The sequence below is a fragment of the Pseudomassariella vexata genome (genome assembly GCF_002105095.1).
Source record: "Pseudomassariella vexata strain CBS 129021 chromosome Unknown BCR38scaffold_10, whole genome shotgun sequence".
NCBI lineage: Eukaryota > Fungi > Ascomycota > Sordariomycetes > Amphisphaeriales > Pseudomassariaceae > Pseudomassariella > Pseudomassariella vexata.
The window spans coordinates 370,093-390,321 of record NW_024467965.1 but is presented as its reverse complement, the minus strand read 5'-3'; the positions used below and the strand labels follow the sequence as shown (position 1 = coordinate 390,321).

Here is a 20,229-nt window from a genome sequence, read left to right as displayed (position 1 = left end):
CTCGGAAATGTGACGCGAGCAAATTCATTCTGCAGATCGACTTGGTCGACGGCCCCTTAGCCATTTAGGCACGAATGCCAAGTCAAATAGCACGATCTCGTGAACCCTGTATAGGATCCGTCGCAGACATAAGCCCAAGCTTGACGTGATAACCCCATCTGACAGCTGTTGCCTTCCACTCCAGCGCTGGAGGTGCCAGCCATTTGGGAATGCCGTCCAGGACAGTCCTCGAGCCAAGTCCAAGCTCCGGTGGTGTCTCGATGCCAGCAAGTATTGTTTCCCCACGCGTACCTTGTCTCGACATCTTCCAGACTCGTCTGTACTTCTGATGTCTAGTAGCTACTGACGACAGGAACAAGAACTTTCCCCTGAGATTGGAAATAAGGCAAGTGGACGACAGAATAAACGGCGCACCTGCAGTAGAATAACACGGGATGACCCGATATCCTAGTGTCTCCCAGTCGGAATCACTACCTTACGCCACTTTACTACACCGCAATATTGGGCTATCCTCTATCGCATTCCAGGTGCCCCGTTTATTCCGTCATGTCGTTAACTGGGGTTATAGGAAAACGTGTAGCGTTGTATTAGCACAAATAAACAGGCTCGAAGCTAGCTTGAAGTTGAGTCGTTTCAGAGAACTACTAATTGGTGGAAAAGAGTGCCCATCAATGGTGCCATTCTCCAGCCACGTTCGCATGAAGTTTGCCACCGGTCGAAAGTAGATCGTGGTTGTTTGGGGATATGAGGGAACAGACGTAAGTCCATCAGGTTGTGGTATTTTTCGAGTATCTGCTCTATACTTTGGGTTAGGGCTGAAGCCGATATCTGGTTCTCAAAGGAGATGGCCTGCATTCTCTTCTCTATGGTGTCGAGAAACTCTTGCAAGTCAGTAGTGCATTTTAAGCGGTTGCGCAATCTCGAGATCGACTCCGTGACGGCTGGATTGACCTTGATGATATAAGTAGAGGCGGGGCCATCTGAATTCCTGAATGTGAAGAAAGTGTCTGCGTTGATCCCGCAGTGATCGGGGCTCATTCTTACAGCTGGAAAGTCCCTGTCGACGACTTCCCAGCCCGCCAGATACCAGGCCAGGAACTCAAGATACAACGCAGCCCAGCCCTCGGATGTTAAATCGGGACGAGATATTGCTACCCTCAATGTCTGTTTCCGGGAGAGAACTTCGCAAAGTCAAAGTCTACTAGTTTGAGGAGGCCACAGGGGCTTTTCGTCAATTCATAATATCTGACGATATGACTGCTGTTCTCGACTTGACTGGTTCAGAATCTCAGCTTCGCCTTGGAACAGGTTTTTGTACCGTTGTTCTATTCGCTTTGCTTCATCTTTCTCCTGCCCAGGCTTGTAGTTATTACGCAACCAGATTTTGTGAGTCGAACCCTTGGTGAGAACGGTGTGTGTGTCTCACTGCGTCCCAAGTTGGAGTCCTGGAGCTCGAGGTGCATACCAGCTGGCACCATCCGAAGGGCCTCCTTGTCACCTGTGAGTATGCAGCCAGGTGACGCTCAAGCCTCGAGTTCTAGTCTAGTGGGCAGTTAGGCCAATAAAGGAAACAGTGCAACACAACACAGTGCTTTCCACCTCTGACGCGACGACTCATTAAACAAGTCTCTTCTTGGTTGGATCAGATTCATCGAGTGACCCATCACACGAGGAGTGCCCATTTCTTGTTTCTTTCAGCGCTTCTACTACATTTTTTTTATTCGCAAATCCGAAAATGCAATCTGTACGACGCATGACGTTTTATTGTTACACCATTCAAACAGACCAGATTTTTGCAGTACAAAGAAGCTTGCCTCGTTCATCATTCACACGTTGTCTGCTCAGAGCGTTTGTATGAGACATGGAAGATCCGTCAGCAAAATTGGTGGTAAGTTCAATGTTTCATTTTGTTCGTTTTTCCCTCTCCAGACCGTTGGATCAGCGGTTCTTGCTTGGAAGCTGGCCATGCGCGCTTCACTGCAAACCAAACAAAACGATGTAACGCAGTTTAACATGAATTTTAGGATGAGCTGTGCTCCCTGCTAGACGAGGCAACCATATTGTCAATCTGCAGTGACTACGACCTGGCCAAGCCTCAACAATTCGATAAAGCCAGAAGCATTCTTCTGAGTCTGTCTAAAGATGTAGAGGTAGAAGAGGCAACTGGGTTCAATCCCAGCGGTCTTGGTGTCAACCAGGTTGTCGATATTACTCAGGATATTCCGGATGAGTTGGATGTCCACGGTGAACCTGATAGTGACCTAAAAAGTAGTGACGGTCTAAGTACCACCACCGAAAGTTCCCGGTCGCAGAGTTGCGTTTCAGCTACTTCATCAACTCCAGAGGAGTCCTCAGCGTCTCGCGTCACCGTGTTTGATGAATTGACCGATGCGGAAAAAGAATCTCAGCTATTGGAGATGTTCACCTCACTCAAACCCATCGATGTGAAGCTGGCATTGAGAAATTCAAAGGGTGACGCCAGCGTTGCCATTGATGAACTGCTCAACACTGAGTTCTTGGAGCAGACTGGACAACGAGTCAAGGGCATCGACGCCTTCTATGTGCCAGATAACGCCACATCAAGCAAGAGAAAAAGGGGAACGAAGAAGAAGGCAGCCCCTGTGCGACTGCCCAAGTCAAGCAACAGAAACTTGAAGGACTTGTCAGAGGAACCCAATAATCACGAGGAGACAAGCCGCCGTAAGTCCAACTGATTGAATTGCGGCGCTTCACCCCAGACAATCAGCTAATAAGCCTAGGCGATATCGCCTACGTGGCCGAGCGCCTGAACACGACTGAGATAGAAATATCTAGCATTTACTTTCGTCACAATTCGTCCATGGGGGCTACGGTCGTGGAGATTCTAGAAAACTATCTCAGACTTGGCATGGATTCATCAGATCGAGCATTGTTCACGTTTCCCGGCGCAGAAGAACAAGCCGCCAAATATTCTTGGGTCCCAGCGGAATATCTCAGGACCATCTTTGAGATTACCAGCCCAAAGCACCAGTTTGCGCTGGACTTGATCGGAGTCTTGGGCGACTATTTCGAAAAGCCAGCCTACCTTAAATACGAAGTAGCTTATAATGTTGCAGCGTCGAAGGATCATGGTCTGCTGGAAGGCGGCACAAGCATTAACTCGCCAAAACTCAATCCGTCAAATGCAGCGCACAGAAAGACCGCAGCACTGCCCCATCCCCTCGACTTCCAATTTTCCACGAATTCGTCTACAGATCTCGCCGCATCGAGAGACCGACTATATGCGTCAGCATCGTCGGCTTACAAAAGGGCCCGTTCAGACCCGCTCTTCCGACAAGTGGGAAGCGTTTACGCAGAACGTGCGAGGGAGCAGGCCAAGATCCATCGTCAGATGAGTAGTGTCGAAGCTGGATACCATGTGGATTCAACAGCTACAAGCGACATGATTGACCTCCACGGAGTCACTGTCCAGGACGGGGTGGACATCGCCATATCCCGTGTTTGGAAGTGGTGGAATACCCTGGGAGAAGATCGAGCACGTAAGGCGAGGGAAGGCTTTACCGTCATCACGGGGTTGGGACGCCACAGCGCTGACGGGAAATCTCGCCTCAGAGCCAACGTGTTTAAGGCACTCGTTGCGGACGGCTGGAAGATCGAAGTCTTGACGGGCCAATATCTCGTAACTGGCAGAAGATTGCGATGAGGACGCGAGACAAGTCACAAAGCATTGCAAGGCGTTTTTGAACACATGAAGCCAGCATTGGAATAGCCATGTTTGCTCAGCGTCCAAGAATACATTTTCAGGCCTTACAAAGTCTGCGGTATTAGTAATGATATATGCGAAACGAAGCGACGAAAATGATGAACAGAGTACATATAGATGCGCTTGAGCTAGAAAGCGAAATAAATTGTTGCAAGAAATATATCAGCTCTGAATAATCCCCTGAAGAGTGTTGAATTATGTGCAGGAAGAGGTTTTCCGGAATAGAGCACCGGGATCGACGATGCAGCGTCTATCTGCCAGGCACAAGATATTTACGTTTTCGCAACCGATCCATGCAAAGTGTTTGGATGTTTGAGTGTCTCGTGAAGACTCTGGCTTCTAGAAAAAAGACCACTATCAGCCTCGCTGGGTCGCCCAACGTAGTGTGACAAGGTTACCATTGGTGATCACAACGTCGAGTCTGCTGGTGTTCAGTACTGCGTTCTCGGACAAGCAGTGCTTGGGCCATGTGTGGAATGGTCTTCTGATGAATCCCTGCCTCACGGGTAAGCTGTGGCCTGCGCCACCAGACGACGTTTTATGACGCAGGACAATTCACCCAGCCCACCTGTGACCAGAGCTTACCTAAAGGTAGAAGTCCAGGAGCCCACGCGTACCCAAACTATCATTACTCGTCCCCGTCTCTGCCGACCTTCAACCATCTATCATTTTACGTGTTTCTGCCCCAAACCCTCGATTCAGCGACGGAGTCATGCTACATTGACGGCATTTATTTACGAAACTACCGCCAGTCACATCCGAGTCAATTGTCGTAGTTGCTCCCCACGGCGAAGGACCCTTGACATCAATACAATTAGTCCCTTTGGGGTACCGCCTCACGGGATATCCCCGTTTGGGCTTGACGAATCTGTTCGAAGCTTAGGGCTATCGACCACAGCGTCGCCCCCAAATGGCTCGATTGCGAACCTTCCTCGTCGCCGGCGCGATGCTGGCAGGAGCGATGACTTCCGCCGAGCTTCTTACACCAAAGCATGAGAAGGGACGCTGCGCAGTTCGAGGCCACTGCGGCAAAAAGGGCTTCTTTGGAAAGGAGTTGCCCTGTGTTGATAATGGCCTTGCGACGATGCCCGACGAGGATCTTGCCAAGGACATCGAGGCTTTGTGCGGTGCCAAATGGAAGGACAGCAAGGTCTGCTGTGATGCCGGACAGCTCGATTCCCTCAAGTCGGCGTTGTCCACGCCCAACCAGATCATCGGATCTTGCCCGGCGTGCAAAGACAACTTTTACAACCTGTTCTGCTCCTTCACCTGCTCGCCGGACCAGTCGCTTTTCGTCAATGTTACAAAGACCCAGGAGAAGAACGGAAAAAACATGGTGACTGAGCTGGACCATTTAATATCAGAAGAATACGGAACCGGCTTCTACGACAGTTGTAAAGAAGTCAAATTTGGACCTTCCAATTCCAAGGCCATTGACTTCATTGGCGGCGGCGCAAAGAACTATTCCCAACTCTTGAAGTTCCTCGGAGACGAGAAGGCAATAGGATCGCCGTTTCAGATGAACTTCCCGCCCAAATACTCCGAACCTGCAATGTCACCGCGTGAGATGACGCCAAAGAAGTGCAACGACGAGGACCCGGCGTTCCGTTGCGCATGTGTCGATTGCCCCGCAATCTGCCCGGAGCTTCCCGCCGTCGGACAATCCGGCTCATGTCGCGTGGGCGTTCTTCCTTGCCTTTCCTTTGCGTCTATCTTCACCTATAGTGTCTTGCTATTATCCTTGGTCTTGGCCATCGCGGGACATGTTGCATGGAAGAAGCATGCGCAAAGACGCAGTGAAAGTCTCCACCTTCTGCAAGGCGCTGTGGAAAGTGATGATGACGAGGACGAAGGACACCTGGTACGAAACGGTGCCATGTTCGATCGCCCGCAGAAATACTATAGAATTAACACTTGGTGCGACATTGCCTTCAGCAAGCTCGGCCACGTTTGCGCAAGGTTCCCGGCTATCACTATCTCCGTCAGCTTGATTGTTGTCGTCGTTCTCAGCGCTGGTTGGGTCAAGTTTGAGATTGAGAGGGAGCCCGCAAGACTTTGGGTCAGCCCGACTTCAGCTGCTGCTCAGGAGAAGGCCTTCTTTGATGACAGCTTTGGTCCATTCTACAGAGCCGAGAAAGTCTTCTTGGTGAACGACACAGGCGGTCCCGTCCTCAGCGCCGATACCATCCAATGGTGGATGGATCTCGAGCAGAGCGTTAAGCAGCTTAAGAGTTCCAACTTTGGAGCGACTTTGCAGGATGTATGTTTCAAGCCGACCGAATCAGCTTGCGTTGTCCAGTCGGTAGCCGCCTATTGGGACAACTTGTACTTTGACAAGAGCTCCTGGAGAGAAGACCTTATCCACTGTGCAAAATCTCCAGTGGATTGCAGACCTGATTTCAGTCAGCCAATTGAACCAAACATGGTTCTTGGGGGTTACAAGAATATTGATGACGTTGCCGATGCTCCGGCTATGACCGCAACCTGGGTTGTCAACAACTTCCAAGAGGAAAGCCGCGTTGCTCGCGCAAAGGACTGGGAGAGGGCTTTGAAGGATCGGTTGCTGGACGCACAGAAAGAAGCCGCCTCTCGAGGACTCCGCCTGTCTTTCTCGACAGAGATCAGCCTGGAGCAGGAACTCAACAAGTCCACCAACACTGATGCTACTATCGTCGTTATCAGCTATGTGGTCATGTTTATTTATGCGTCCTTAGCTCTGGGATCTACCAGCATGACCATTCGAGAGCTGGTCAGGAACCCTGCAGTATGCCTGGTACAGAGCAAATTCACCTTGGGTCTTTTCGGCATTGTTATTGTCCTGATGTCCATCACATCATCGATTGGACTGTTTTCCTGGGCTGGAATCAAGGCAACGCTTATCATTGCAGAAGTCATCCCGTTCATTGTCCTGGCCGTTGGAGTTGACAACATCTTCCTCATTGTTCACGAGTTTGAGCGAGTCAACGTCCTCCACCCAGATGCGGAGGTTGAGGAGAGGATAGCCAAGGCCTTGGGCCGCATGGGTCCGTCAATCCTCTTCTCTGCCATCACTGAGACTGTATCTTTCGCCCTTGGTGCCTTCGTAGGCATGCCAGCTGTTCGCAACTTTGCGATCTACGCCGCGGGCGCCGTCTTCATCAACGCCCTTCTGCAAATGACTTTGTTTATTTCGATCCTCTCGTACAACCAGATTCGTACCGAAGACCACAGAGCGGATTGTTTCCCATGTATTCATATCAAGGCTGCGCGTGTGCACCTGAGCGGAAGTAACGGAAACGCAGCCCCTCAGCCATACGACGTGCCTGAGGAGAGCTGGCTGCAGCAATTTATTCGCAAGCACTATGCCCCAGCCCTTTTGGGAAGAAAGGTGAAGATTTTGGTCATCGTCATTTTCACCGGTGTACTGGCCGCTGGCATTGCTTTGATCCCGGAAGTCAAACTTGGCTTGGATCAGCGAGATGCATTACCAGGTGATTCCTACCTCATCGACTACTTCAACGACATGTACAATTACCTGGACACAGGCCCACCGGTTTACTTTGTCACGAAGCATCTAAACGCGACCCGGAGATCACACCAACAGGAAATATGCTCCCGATTCACGTCTTGTGAGCAGCTGTCCCTCACGAATCAGCTTGAACAGGAACGCAAACGTCCAGAAGTCTCCTACATCGTTTCCCCGACGGCCAGCTGGATCGATGACTTTTTCTTGTGGTTGAACCCTGATCTGGGTGACGCATGCTGTATGGAAAAGGGACAGGCCTGCTTTGCTGGCCGTGACCCTCCCTGGAATATCACTCTGTCCGGCATGCCTGAAGGTGATGAGTTTGTTCATTACTTGCAGCGATTCTTGAAATCTCCGACGGATGAAGACTGCCCTCTTGGAGGACAAGCTTCCTACGGCCAGGCCGTTGTCGTTGACGATGAGAAAAACACTGTGCCGGCTAGCAACTTCAGAACTATGCATAGTCCACTGCGCAGCCAGGACGACTTTATTAAAGCATACGCAGCGGCGCGTCGCATTGCCGACGATGTTCATGCCAGGACAGGAGTCGAGGTTTTTCCTTACTCCGTCTTCTACATCTTCTTTGACCAATACGCCAGCATCGTCAATCTCACCGCTACCTTGCTCGGGTCAGCCATCGCCATCATCTTTGTCGTCTCTGCGGTGCTTCTGGGGTCCGTAGCTACAGCACTCGTGGTCACCGTCACTGTCACGATGACAGTAACCGACATCATCGGTGCCATGGCAGTGTTCAATGTCTCTCTCAACGCGGTCTCACTGGTCAACCTTATCATTTGCGTTGGAATTGCGGTTGAGTTCTGCGCTCATATCGCTCGCGCATTCATGTTCCCCTCGGCATCGGTCATGGAACGCGCTAAGAATCGCTTCCGTGGCCGTGACGCCCGCGCCTGGACCTCACTTGTCAACGTTGGCGGCTCCGTCTTCAGTGGCATCACAGTGACGAAACTCCTGGGAGTCTGTGTCCTCGCCTTTACGCGATCCAAGATCTTTGAGATCTACTATTTTCGCGTGTGGCTTGCGCTAGTCATCTTTGCCGCTTCGCATGCCCTGATCTTCTTGCCCGTGGCTCTCAGCCTTGTGGGCGGATCTGAAGGCTATGTCGACCCAGAGAGCGAGGGAGGACTGGTCGAAGATCTCCAGAACCGCAGGTACAGAGCGCTTGTCCCTGATGATGCTAGCGACTCAGATGAATACGACAATTAGACTTGCTACTGATCCATAACCCCAACTAAACTAGCATAGCTTGGATAAAATAGGGTTTACACTACTAATATATTTTAGCCATGTCAAGAGTGTCGTGTTTCGTTTTCGAAGTGTGCTGAGGGAAGCTTATGGATTAGATAAACATATTGGTTTCCTTCCAAACAACCAACGGCCTCATTTGAGCATGTATCACTACTCCACCTGGCTGATGGGCGATAGACTCTAGGTGCTAGTAGAGTGGGCTAACCATGCGATCCGTCATACTGGTATTTGAAATTGTTAAGCTATAAACTACCTAGTTATCAAGTATTTGGCTTTCGAGGACGTTGTGCCCACTCCAGTATATATGGATGTATGTCACTTGTACTTCTGAAAAATCGGGTCCAGGTGTTGTAGCAGCATGGTGTCCAGACCTTGAACTACATGGACATGTATGCTGGCACGGTAACTAAACCTGACAAGGTTGAAGATTGCCGGGATAAGCAATTGGCGGCAAGCATCCTTCTATCGACACCTGAGCAAGATGCCATGGCTTCTACCTCTTCCCTGTTCATTTCAACGATGCGCTTGTAGTCCAGGTCGTTTATACGGTAGGACCAACTACTTGAGCAGATCAGAGGCTAGTGACGTGCTCGAAGATTGGCATGCACGAAATATTTTAAGCAAACGAGTTAACTCTGATTTTGTCACATTTATGTACAGGCTTCGCAGCATCAGGTCTACTTCTTTGGCTCCTCCTTCTTCTCCTCGGGTTTTGGCGTAGGCAACTTGAATGCGTCGGGCTTCCGGTCCTGACCGGGGCCAACTTGTTCCCAGCTGCTGGACCCTCCCTCAAAGTTTCGGAAAGCTTGGGTGAGTTCCAGAGGTTCTGTGACAATGCGCTTCTTCTCCTCATCGTACCGAATCTCAGTGTATCCAGTCAACGGGAAGTCCTTTCGGAGTGGGTGGCCCTCGAAACCGTAGTCGGTCATGATTCTGCGCAAATCGGGGTGTCCGACAAAGAAAACACCGAAAAGATCGTAAACCTCGCGCTCGTACCAGTTGGCGCCGTCATATAAACTGCAGATGCTTGGTACAGGCGATGCCTCGTCGGCGTATGTCTTGACTCGGATACGCGAGTTGTGTCTCACACTGAGCAGGTTGTAGACGATTTCGAATCGCTGGTCTCGCGTTGGGAAATCGGCTGCTGTGATGGTGCTGACTTGGGTGAACTCGGCGGCCGTGTTATCTATGCCGTTATCAGCTACTGTCAAGATCAACGAAAGGGCAAAACATACACTTCAAGAACGAGAAGACAGGGATGACGCCCGAGGGGCAGATGTAGATGACCAGCTCATCCTTCCACACGGAAAACTGCTGGATGTACTTGGGCATACATCCCATGAGCCATGATCCGTAGCGGTGCAGGCTATCAGCCGCAGTTTGGTATTTGTCGGCCGGGTTGACGATGGGAGCCTTAAGTTCCTTGGGATGGTTCCTAGGCGCATGCCTCATGTTCTTCGCATCAGCGGGCATAGCGACATTGTTGCGGCTTGTGGCACTGATGCAGCGCACTATCTGGTCGTTGCGGGAGCCGATAGAGGGTTTGGTAGGTCGTAGAGCTGAAGCCAAAGCCCTGCTTCGACAGAGCTTGGTCGCCATGGTGGATTGGATCAGTAAGGAAGACCAATCGGTCGCGTTGTGATGTTGAAGTCCCACGATGGAGTCTTCACGATGTCGTGGGCTGGCAGTGCCAAGTCCTTCCGCTGGTCATGGCAAATTCCCGGGCCGTGATTGCTCAGATCTACAATCTGGAAGATTGTTTTGGCGAGCTCCGCGACTTCCTACCTTGGCCCAGGGAACGAAAGGTCCGAGCTTCAGTCCTAAAGAGCACATTGGAGCGCGTGCAAGCAAGCGTGTTCTTCAACCGAAAAGTTGTCGCGTCAGAATCCCCGTCATAGGAGTCAAATTCTGATATCTCAGACATTTGGCAGCAATTTAGCTCAGAGCCATCAGGAGGCATCATCAAAGCAAAACAACCTCAATCTAACAAACCACCAAATCAGCTCAGTCACGTTCAGCTGATGAAGCCAGCACTTGCACACTCCACCTGCAGCTATTTGTATGGTGGATTTGCCTGTAAGTGGCCTAGCCCCACCCTTGCCAAATAGCGCTAGCCGGTTTTGCCGCTGCTCGGGCAATTATCGGTCGGGCCTCGTTCTTGCAGGCTCTGATTTCTACTCTGCACCTTCACTTCTCAACACGCCTACACACGAAGTACCTACCACCTGACTCTCTCGACCCGAACCTTCGCCGTTTCCCTCTCAGCCCCTTTCACGACGAAATTATTACGAGCGGAAACGGCTACCTCTGTTCCCTTGTTCTCATTATACTCCGGCGTTTCTCGACGACTTTGCATGGGTTTCTCCCCAGTATACCAACATTCGACCTCCTTGTCCATAATCACCCATCAATAATTCTCAATACCCTTCGCCGATAGAAGCAATACTGGTTCTGGCTTGCCTATCTATCGTCTCTTCGTCATTCGCAACACATCGTAATAATACAGTTGAGAGTTGATATTGCGCCAACCTCATTCGGCTTGGCCTCTTGCTGCATCATCACATATTGCCTACCATGGCTCCCCAAGACAGTTTCATCGATGATGAAGACGATACATGGTATACAAAGCCGGCCCATCCATCATAGCTCTACCACTAACTCGGCTATGCAGCCCGCTTTGTATCGAAGAGTTTGACCTTTCTGACAGAAATTTTCGGCCATGTCCTTGCGGGTATCAAGTACGTGTCAAAATCAGCTACTCCCACGCTCCAGCGCAAGGCTGACAATTATTAAGATCTGCCAATTTTGCTTCAACAACCTGAAGAACAATCTCAATGGACTTTGCCCTGCATGTCGACGACCCTACGACGAAAAGACAATACAATGGAAAGTTGTGACGCAGGAAGAGTGAGCACACCTTCCCTACAGCTGTCAAACCATAAGAAGTGGCCCGGCTAATGATATATCAGGATTGCCGAGTTCAGGGCGAACATTCAGAAGAACCAGAAGAAGCGAGCTGCTGAACAACGTCAGAAGGAAGTGCAAAAGCGCGAAGTCGACAAGGGCAACCGCAAGAACCTCGTTGGTGTTCGCGTGGTCCAGAAAAATCTCGTATACGTCACCGGCCTTACACCTTCAGTTTCCGAGGATGAGCTACTGAAGACACTGCGAAAGGCGGAGTTCTTCGGCCAGTATGGTAACATTCAGAAGATTTCGATTAGTAATCGAAAGGCACCAGATGGCCAGCCTCAGTCGCTTGGAATCTATGTTACGTTCGAAAAGCGGGAGGATGCTGCTCGCTGCATTCAAGCGGTGAACGGATCACAGAATGGAGATCGCGTGTTGAAAGCCCAGCTTGGCACCACCAAGTACTGCTCCGCGTGGCTCAGACATGAACAATGTGGAAATCGCCAATGCATGTTCCTACATGAGCGTGGTGACGAGGATGACAGTTATTCCCGGGAGGAGCTTTCGTCTTTGAATAGTGTGCAAAGCCAACGCCCCTTCTCCAACAATGCCGGTTCGTCCTCGCGTTCGGTCTCGCGACAGCAAACCAGTGCTCCGCAACCAGCGCCAGCAGCTACCTCTCAGCCCATGGCTCGCACCTCCAGCAAGGAAGGATCAGATACTGGCGATGGACCCGCTTTACCGGCATCGGCTAACTGGGCCCGAACGAACCAGCAGCGAAGTCGACGTGGAAGTCATGCTACGAGTGGTGAAACATCTTCTCCTGCAATCTCTAACTCGCTGCCCGTTACTGCGGAATCGCCAAAAGAAACAATCGATACGACGGAGGATCCGCTTCCAGCTTTGTCAAGTCGTAAAGCTGAGAAGCAACCTACCATCGAGACCACGCCCATGCCAGCCACTACTTTTAAAGCGCCTATCCAGAGTCCTTTTGACCAGCCGGATTTTGCCGATATTCTCAGAAGGCTGGCGGCGTGTCCTGATAGTGCCTTCGCGCCCCCAAGAGGTGACGGTGATTCATTCGTCCCCCTTTTCGACCTTTGTGGAGGCTTGAGAAGACGTGCAATGCGAGAAGAGGAGAACCGCCTGGGTGAACAGGAAGACCCAGCAGAAATTGGCGAGCCTTCAGAAGGTGAGCCTGAGAGCGGCAGTCTTGCACTCGGCGGGGAACCCGAGGACAGAGACCAGGGACGCGAAGGTTCCAGCTTCGACCAGCGGCGTAACCCGGCCCAGCCTCCGATTCAGCGAACAAATGCGGACGGCTTATTTGGACCTGCTCTAGGATCCAGCTTCGGCCAAGTGTCCACTACCGTTGGTTCTATAGGCAGCCGAACGATGACACCCCAACATTTTATGCGTCCTCAGGGAGGTTTTATTGAGAACATGCCACCTGGTCTGAGCACACCCCAGTCTTCCATTTTCCAAAATCAGGGCCACACTCGTCAGCAGTCGCGATTCAGCTTTGCGAATGAGGGTACATCCAGTTCGACAAAAGTGAATCTGGCGGCGAACCCGAGAATCATGGCGCAGCAGTCATCCATGATGCCTTCGACGTTTCACTCGCAGCCTGGTAGTCAGTTCTACGCTTCTTCGATGCCAGGACCGCCTCCTGGACTGAAGTCGACGGGTACTCCGCCGGTCAGCGGTGGGTTGTACGGTCAAGGTCACAATTTTGGCGGGTCGGGCTTTGGGTCCTCAAAGGACATGTCCAACAGTGACGTTCTGCAGAATTTGTTCGGCGGCCGAGGCGCCAGCAGGAGCCAGACCCATGATGCAGGAAAGCGTGAGTACTTTTCTTCTTTTCAAAATCAATACCCACCCTCTACCTCCTCTACCCCTGCCCCTGTTTCCGGCCCCAGTGTCATGGCATCGCTCTACGCTTCCCAGCCCGGAGCTTTCCAGGACTTCGGACCAAAACAGAAAAAGAAGGGGAAGAAGCACAGGCATGCTAACACTTCCTCCTCTGGGGGGAGTGCCTTAGTAGATCTTGCGGACCCGAGTATCCTGCAGGCGAGAATGCAACACCAGCAACAGGGTAACAATGCCGGAGTCGGACAGGGGTTGTTCGGAGGTCAGAGCCAAGGTGGGTATAATCCAAACATGATGTACGGTGCCGGTGGCGGATACGGCAGATGGTAGTTGCTTTCTACACCAGCAGTCGCGACGGGGGCTTCCTTTTTTTTTTTTTTTTGATTTTTCGTGGGGGCTTCCACACGATGTACAAGCTGGGCGTCAAGGTTTCACGGAAAGGTTTAGGGGAATGTCGGAATATTTCATCAAACTGTTTGAGCGAGCATTATTGCGGAGGCACGACTCAGGACGGGTCGGGGTTGCATCGGCGTCGATTGCTCTTGGAAACGACGAGACGCTCAACACGGCGAGGCTCTGCATTTTTCTTTCAAAAGACGCACTACCTGTTCTGGCACTGGCATCTCAGACATTCTCGCATTCTTCGGTCAAGGGGCTACGTCAGGCAAGCTATCGTCGTCTTCCACCCAGGTTCTATGTATGTTAACAAGCAGATCGAGCCCGAAAACTGAGGCTGGACAAATATAGCTTTTTCCCTCCATTAGACTGTATCGCCATCATGTATATACCTGTGGAAGACGACGATAGAACCGAAGACGTGATGCCAACCTATTCTTCAATGTTCTTTTTACATTGCCGTATCTAAATCGGTTCTAGTAGCTGACATTTTTCTTCTCCTAGATGACGAGTTGCTGCCTCTCGACGCGTCTTCGGTCGATGCATTAGTATCCGATTCTTACCCGGAAGAGTTAAACACCGTTGGATTTAGCCACGACTTGACCACCCCGGCGGTACCGCCAGGCCTTGGGTTTAGCCACTCACATCCTCCCGTCCAGTTTGGAGAGGCTACAACTGTCCCTACTGTACAGACACCTCAAGCTACGCCAGTGGCACGTCCAACTCTGCCTGTTGCTCCCCATCCCGTAACTCCACTTGTCTCAAAGGTGGACACCAAATCAGTGAAAGTTGACCTGATTCCGGGCAGTTCTGAGGCCAAAAAATCTATCAAAGAACTCGCAGTGGAGAGTGGTTTATCCAAAGATATCGCCGCGCAATCCTCGGGTGCTTCTAAAGGAAATGCTGTTTTGCAGGACGAAGATTTCCCGGCCCTGGATTCTATGAACACGACTGCTCCCCCAAAGGTGACACCTGCTCTGCCATCAAAGTCGGCCACGTCAGGGAAGGTCCCGCAAGTAAAGAAGGCTACAGCAGATGCGTCTTTGTCAAGCAAGGGGCCTGCGCAAAAGGGCACGACGAAGACGGAGAAACGGCCTGTGTTGGATATCGCCGCAGCGACAGCAATAAAAACGGGATCTCCAAGCAAAGACAAGAGCGTGGAGTCGGCTCCTTCTAGTTCAACTCAAGCGCCCAAAACGATTGCATCGGCACTGAACACACCCACTGCCACTACGGCTTCCGTGTCATCACCTCTCACTCGTGCTGCACCCAAGACACTCCGCCTTGTCCAGACCCCCAAAACGGAGCTTCCACCCAGTATGGCCCCTTCAGCAGCTGCAGCTATCAGGGCTGCAGAGGGAGCCACGCATCGACCAGGAACTCCTGCTAGTGAGGCAATTTCTGATTCCGCCTCGATCATTAGCGCATCCGTGTCTGCGTCTCGAACTAGCTCTCCGCCGCCGTCCAAGGTCGGTAGTGCCGCGGCTCGCGCGACAACGAAGAGCCAGCAGCGCAAACAACGTCACAAGGCCTCCAAGGAAGCCACTGCGGCCATCATAGCTGAAGCGAAGCCAGTCGAGCAGGAAGTTGAGGTAGCACCCATTGTGGGCCGGAAGAAGAAGCAGAAAAAGGAAAAGAAGGAAAAGACATCGACTACAGCCAGCCCTGTCATCAGTCGGCCAGAGACCCCCATTGGGAATGCGTCAAAGGCGGAAACTTTCTCCCCACAAAACGTTAGCGGAGACAAGACTGCAGCTGTGGAAGAGTTCGACGCGGGTGTGCCTAAGAAGCGCAAGGCTCCCTCGTTGAGTAATATAATAACGTCGGAAAACTTAGCTAAGGGCAAAGACAAGAAGGACAAGGAAGTTCGAAGCCCACCTAGGAGCCCTGCGCCGATTGACACTTCCATCAAGCTCAATGAGTCAACTAAAACCACCGTCTTGACGCCCGATTACATCCATCACAATTCTAATGAGCCTCGACAGGAGCCCATTGATGAAGGGGCTGTTGGAGAGGTCCCAAGCCTTGCTGAAATCCTCCAAAGCTTGATTGATGAGGGCGAGCTTCCCGACCCTGACGACATCAACCTGTTCAAAACGCTGCCCAACTACCGTACCGACTTCGAGCGGAATGTGCCTGCCGCATTACCCCCTACTGTCAAGTCGGTTGTTACCAAAGATGACGAAGCTGAACTCAATGCCTTCCGGCCGGTGCACAAGGAGATCAATGGCCACCGTGTTCTGCTCACTCCTAACGGCGATTTCATTCTTAACCTCAATGAAGACGAGGAAAAGCGCTTCCTCGACCTTCAGGCTAGCGTCGCAAAAGCCAACGGCCTCCCCACTGCCTTCACCGCCCCGAAATACACATCTGGCTCGGGTTTCAGCTTGATTAAGGGACGAGCTGTTCCTAATGGCATGCCGTCGTTCTTCCCATCCGGACCCGAGAGTTATCCTCCCGATCCGGTTGGAAAGATGCACCGCGAGGAGGCCATTGGCTGCATCAACCAGCATGTCCTGCCCTCGCTCAATCTCAGCAATTACAAGCCCAACGGATCTTTTCCCAACACCAATGGTGTCAATCTGCAGTCACTTGCGCCTTGGATCAATCTACCGGACGCGGCAGCGCGAGACGGACGACGCCTGAAGCTTTCGCGTGGACGTGATGTCTTCGATGCGAGCAATCCTGGCTCCCGAGGTTCCGATGGCATGTTCTCACGCCTGCAGAATAGCGACAACCCCAACGAGAACTGGGATGACGAAGAAGAGGATGATGACGGGCCCTCGCCCGCCATTGGAAGCACGCCCCTCATGAGCGTTGAAGAGGCAGAGGCTGCATTTTCTCAGGCGAAGAAGCAACATGACGCTGTGGACAAGAAGTTCAGACAGGCGATGGGTAAGATCCGTCGCCAGGTCGGGCTGCATTGACTAGCCTCGGTACATGCTGAAGCTCTCGGAACAGCATTTGTCTACGTTATGGTGGCTGTTGCACAACTTGCCCATGTAATTGCCATTGTGACGTTGACAGTTGCTGCTTTCGTCTTGGGGGTGACGTTGAAATACTCGACCGAGGTACTCAGTTGGGCATTCAATTTTGTTCGTACTTTGGCACCTACAAGCTAAGTAGGACTACCACATTGGAGGTGTGCTAGGTGAGCGAATACTTTAAACTAAAGGGGGCGAAACGAGTGTAGATGCTTTAGGGGCTCATATTGTTCCCTGTATTTCCTAAGAGGCACAAAGGCGGTGCTTCCATATTGGCGAGGGCATCAACCAATACTGGAAGATTGCGTTCTGAACTTGCGAATCGGAATGGCCATGATCATTGACTTAATCAGTTAATCCTGGCTTTGTGAACGGAAAAGTCTGCAATAAGGCAGAAAAGGCCGATCTTGTGTGGCGGACAGGCCACATTTGTTGGATTATTGTGTTGATATTGTATCACTACTCACTTGGGACACTCCCCATGAGTAGCATAATTGGTTTGCGCTGAGATGAAAAGCCCACCAAGGGAATGACCTTCGTGTACATACACCGGGGACATGTCATAGACGAAGCTTACGAAATCATGGTGCGTTCAACGGCATCATGTAGATAGCACAACAGCGACGGCCATGTGGCCTACTACACGTTGACTTAGTAATGAACTCCAATCATAATCAGCCTCCGTCTTCTGAGGAGACCCATAAGTGTTGCTCGCGTTGTCTTTGACCTAATAAATTTTCTATTTTGGTATTTCGGTAGATAAAGTATTACCTTCGTCCAATACCAACAAGCTTCGAAACAGCCATCCCATAAGCGCACCTTACCATCCGCTTGGTAGCTCCTATTGGAGCAAACCTTGGAAGTATTGCGCATTCACTTGGCTCACCACAAAGCCCACCTGCTCAATGCAACTCCGTAATCAAATGCGGGTCGTCTCGTCTGTCCATTCAACAAAACTAGATCCACAGACGCTGTCAGCGACAGCCGCCAGTAGTAAGGTACACGTGCTGGCGCTGGCGAAGCCGAAGTGACCTTTATGGTTTTAGGGGGTATATCGTTGACAAATTTTCCTTATGTGACGTGGCTGTAAAGCAAAAGCCATTCCGCGAAGATGATTTAGATTTTGCAGCGAAGCCATCGACTTGGGATTACCTAGGAAGCATCAACCACATAAAACCAGGCTCAAAAGGTCTCGGGCCCACCAAACCCACTTAGAGGCACTCTAACTTTCAACACCATAGTTCCCGGTTCAATTATAACAGCGTTTCTTCAGTAAATTGAATACAAGGCATGAATTTTGAAACCCTACTTCTCGTCTTCGATAGTGCTTATACCAGCCTCTGACGCGACGTAATTCGCGTACGCGGCTAGGTATAAAGTCGATCGGCTGGTGTGAGGACAAGGACAGTGTGGTTATGTGGCTGTGTGGCTGCGTGGCTGAAGCCGCCGAGCGGTCGGATAATTGTCGGAGATTGAGCTCCTCAACAGGGGCCAAACGCGCAACACTTAGCTCGGCAGGTAGAAGTCAACAAAACACCTCACTTCTTGGAATTGACTTCCGTGTCAGCCCAACTGTTACACGCAAAGGTGGTCAAAGATTTGTGAGGTTGTAAAAGCATGACATTCTATCTAGTCCTATGGAGCACGAAGGTTGGACTTAGTCCCGAAGGGCTAAGTCACGTGGTAACCTTGGTGGTCTTGGCAAAGCCCACCAAGGTTGCCTAACACCAACCGTCGTCACCTTCCCTGGCACCCAGCCGCACCTATCTTTACATAGTACAGCCGGTTACTAAGGGCCTGTGGAACTGCCCATCATGCGCATCCAGCATCCAGTCCGTTATAGTACCTCTGTTCGCCGCGTTATCCTTCTGAAAGTGTAGATTAGGATGTTTTTTTAACATAAGCCTTAGTGTAGCGCTATATATGCTTAATTAACGGCTAATCAGACTATAAGCCGACTAATTAATCGTCTAGATGCTATATGCTTCTAGCTATTCCTTAGTAGCCCTAGAAGTATAAATTCTAGTGTTATCTTACAAGAAGAAAGTGCTAGTAGTATAAGTTAGTAGCTGTGACGGTCAACCCTCGCAGACTCACTACAACCAGGTGACTTACAGCTGGAACACCTGCCGTGGCAGTGTGAGATGGGAAGCCAATCATAACCCTTGTAGGAGCCCCGCCAAGCGTGGATGACTTAGTCGCGCTCCCTTAAACCTAAGTTGTCATCTTCTTTCCTTCGCTCCTTAGAGTAGAATCTTCGTCGATAGCACCTAATCGAGGTCTATACCAATGCGATGCAACCCAGGTCGTGACAGTAGCAAGGCTTCCTAGAACTAAGGAAAGAGCCGTTGTGGCGGGCCAGTCTCAGCTGACAAGCTGAGTCGGGAGGGATTCGCCCCCGATCCGGTAGAACCCCGGAACCGCCCAGCTTAAGAGGAGAACTCGAGACGCTCGCACCTAGTTTAGATTCTTCAAGAATCAGTCTTGCAATATACGCACCCATACACTGGCCTACTTCTAGCTACCCTTTGCACTACCTGACTATTATATTGTGAGACGTGTGGTATCCTCGTTACAAGAACCCCGAAGGCTCCCTAACTAAAGAGGAGATCTCGGTAAGAATCAATCTTAAAATACACATAACGTACCCCACGGTCCAATTGAACACTTCTTAAGACCTCGTACAATAAGATATAAGTTAATTCATGTCAGAGAACAGAATGTCATAGGCACCGGTGGGGCACTGGTGGCTGGTGTAGGGACGTGCGAGTCATGACACGATATGGAAGTCTTGGTATGCGGAACAATCGGAGAAACTAGTGCTCCGCGGCTCCGACGCCGGGTTCTAGCTATCTATGTAAGGGGCGGAGGCCCAGGAAGAAGATAGAGGGAGAGTAGAGATCAATGCATCATCGTGGGCACCCCTACCTGAGACCGCCAGTGACCACCCGGTGCTACGTAGGAGGGACGCCCGTTACTCCCCATCACTCTGTACTATTGCCTTCGGCCTAGCCGTACCCTGACAATTCAACTATAACGAAAAAAAAATTTATTATTATTAAATACGCCGTAGGCTCGAAGCCCCCGGTACCTCTACTAGTACTCCCGTATGTCAAACCGTGCCCTAATGGCTGGACTAAATACATACGCTGCGTCGTCGGTTCGCCCTATTGGCGACTGCGTTGCGTTCACTACCATACTACGTTGGTTCTCAACCTACCAACAAAGTCCCCCCTGAGAAGATCGATGCTATCTGGGCCTTGAAGCTGTCCGACCCGTCCCTAGCAGCCACCTTACAATAGTCCCACTAACTACTGGTTCTCCTGTTGCCGTTGCGAGGTCTCTGCGAGAGTATAGTGGCCGTGGTGCGATAGCGGCCCGTAATCGTTCCCTCGGTCCTTCCAACAGCCCGCAAAAGAGGATTACGTGCTCTGCCGTCTCAGGGGCGTCGCCACAGCGGCATAGCGGCGAGTACACGCCAAAAGCCCCTGTCTTGAATAAGAAGGCTGCTAGTCCTATTTTTCCGTCCTGATCTGGCACAGCGTAGACGCTTCCAGTCA

At 51.2% G+C, this 20,229-nt stretch overlaps 4 protein-coding genes across 4 annotated transcripts; 3 read left to right on the top strand and 1 right to left on the bottom strand.

Annotated features, from left to right (window-relative positions):
• The first annotated feature begins 1,575 nt into the window (after positions 1-1,575).
• Positions 1,576-4,175, top strand: BCR38DRAFT_373035 (uncharacterized protein). The gene is made up of 3 exons (XM_040857303.1): positions 1,576-1,888; positions 2,025-2,700; positions 2,760-4,175. The coding sequence occupies exons 1-3, from the start codon at positions 1,862-1,864 to the stop codon at positions 3,680-3,682; spliced, it is 1,626 nt and encodes a 541-aa protein (XP_040713384.1). The 5' UTR covers positions 1,576-1,861; the 3' UTR covers positions 3,683-4,175.
• Positions 4,176-4,341: 166 nt separating this feature from the next.
• On the top strand, positions 4,342-8,794 carry BCR38DRAFT_439846 (niemann-pick C1 protein). Its single transcript, XM_040860662.1, has one exon. The coding sequence runs from the start codon at positions 4,653-4,655 to the stop codon at positions 8,469-8,471; it is 3,819 nt and encodes a 1,272-aa protein (XP_040713383.1). The 5' UTR covers positions 4,342-4,652; the 3' UTR covers positions 8,472-8,794.
• Positions 8,795-9,061: 267 nt separating this feature from the next.
• BCR38DRAFT_476084 (uncharacterized protein) lies at positions 9,062-10,213 on the bottom strand. Its single transcript, XM_040863027.1, has 2 exons — positions 9,749-10,213; positions 9,062-9,699 (listed from the first exon to the last, which is right to left on the bottom strand). Exons 1-2 carry the CDS (start codon positions 10,110-10,112, stop codon positions 9,191-9,193), a joined length of 873 nt encoding a protein of 290 aa, XP_040713382.1. The 5' UTR covers positions 10,113-10,213; the 3' UTR covers positions 9,062-9,190.
• Positions 10,214-11,087: 874 nt separating this feature from the next.
• BCR38DRAFT_347967 (uncharacterized protein) lies at positions 11,088-13,619 on the top strand (the record flags this gene model as incomplete). The annotated part of the gene is made up of 4 exons (XM_040856388.1): positions 11,088-11,131; positions 11,185-11,251; positions 11,308-11,420; positions 11,483-13,619. The coding sequence occupies 4 exons, from the start codon at positions 11,088-11,090 to the stop codon at positions 13,617-13,619; spliced, it is 2,361 nt and encodes a 786-aa protein (XP_040713381.1).
• Positions 13,620-20,229: the final 6,610 nt, after the last annotated feature.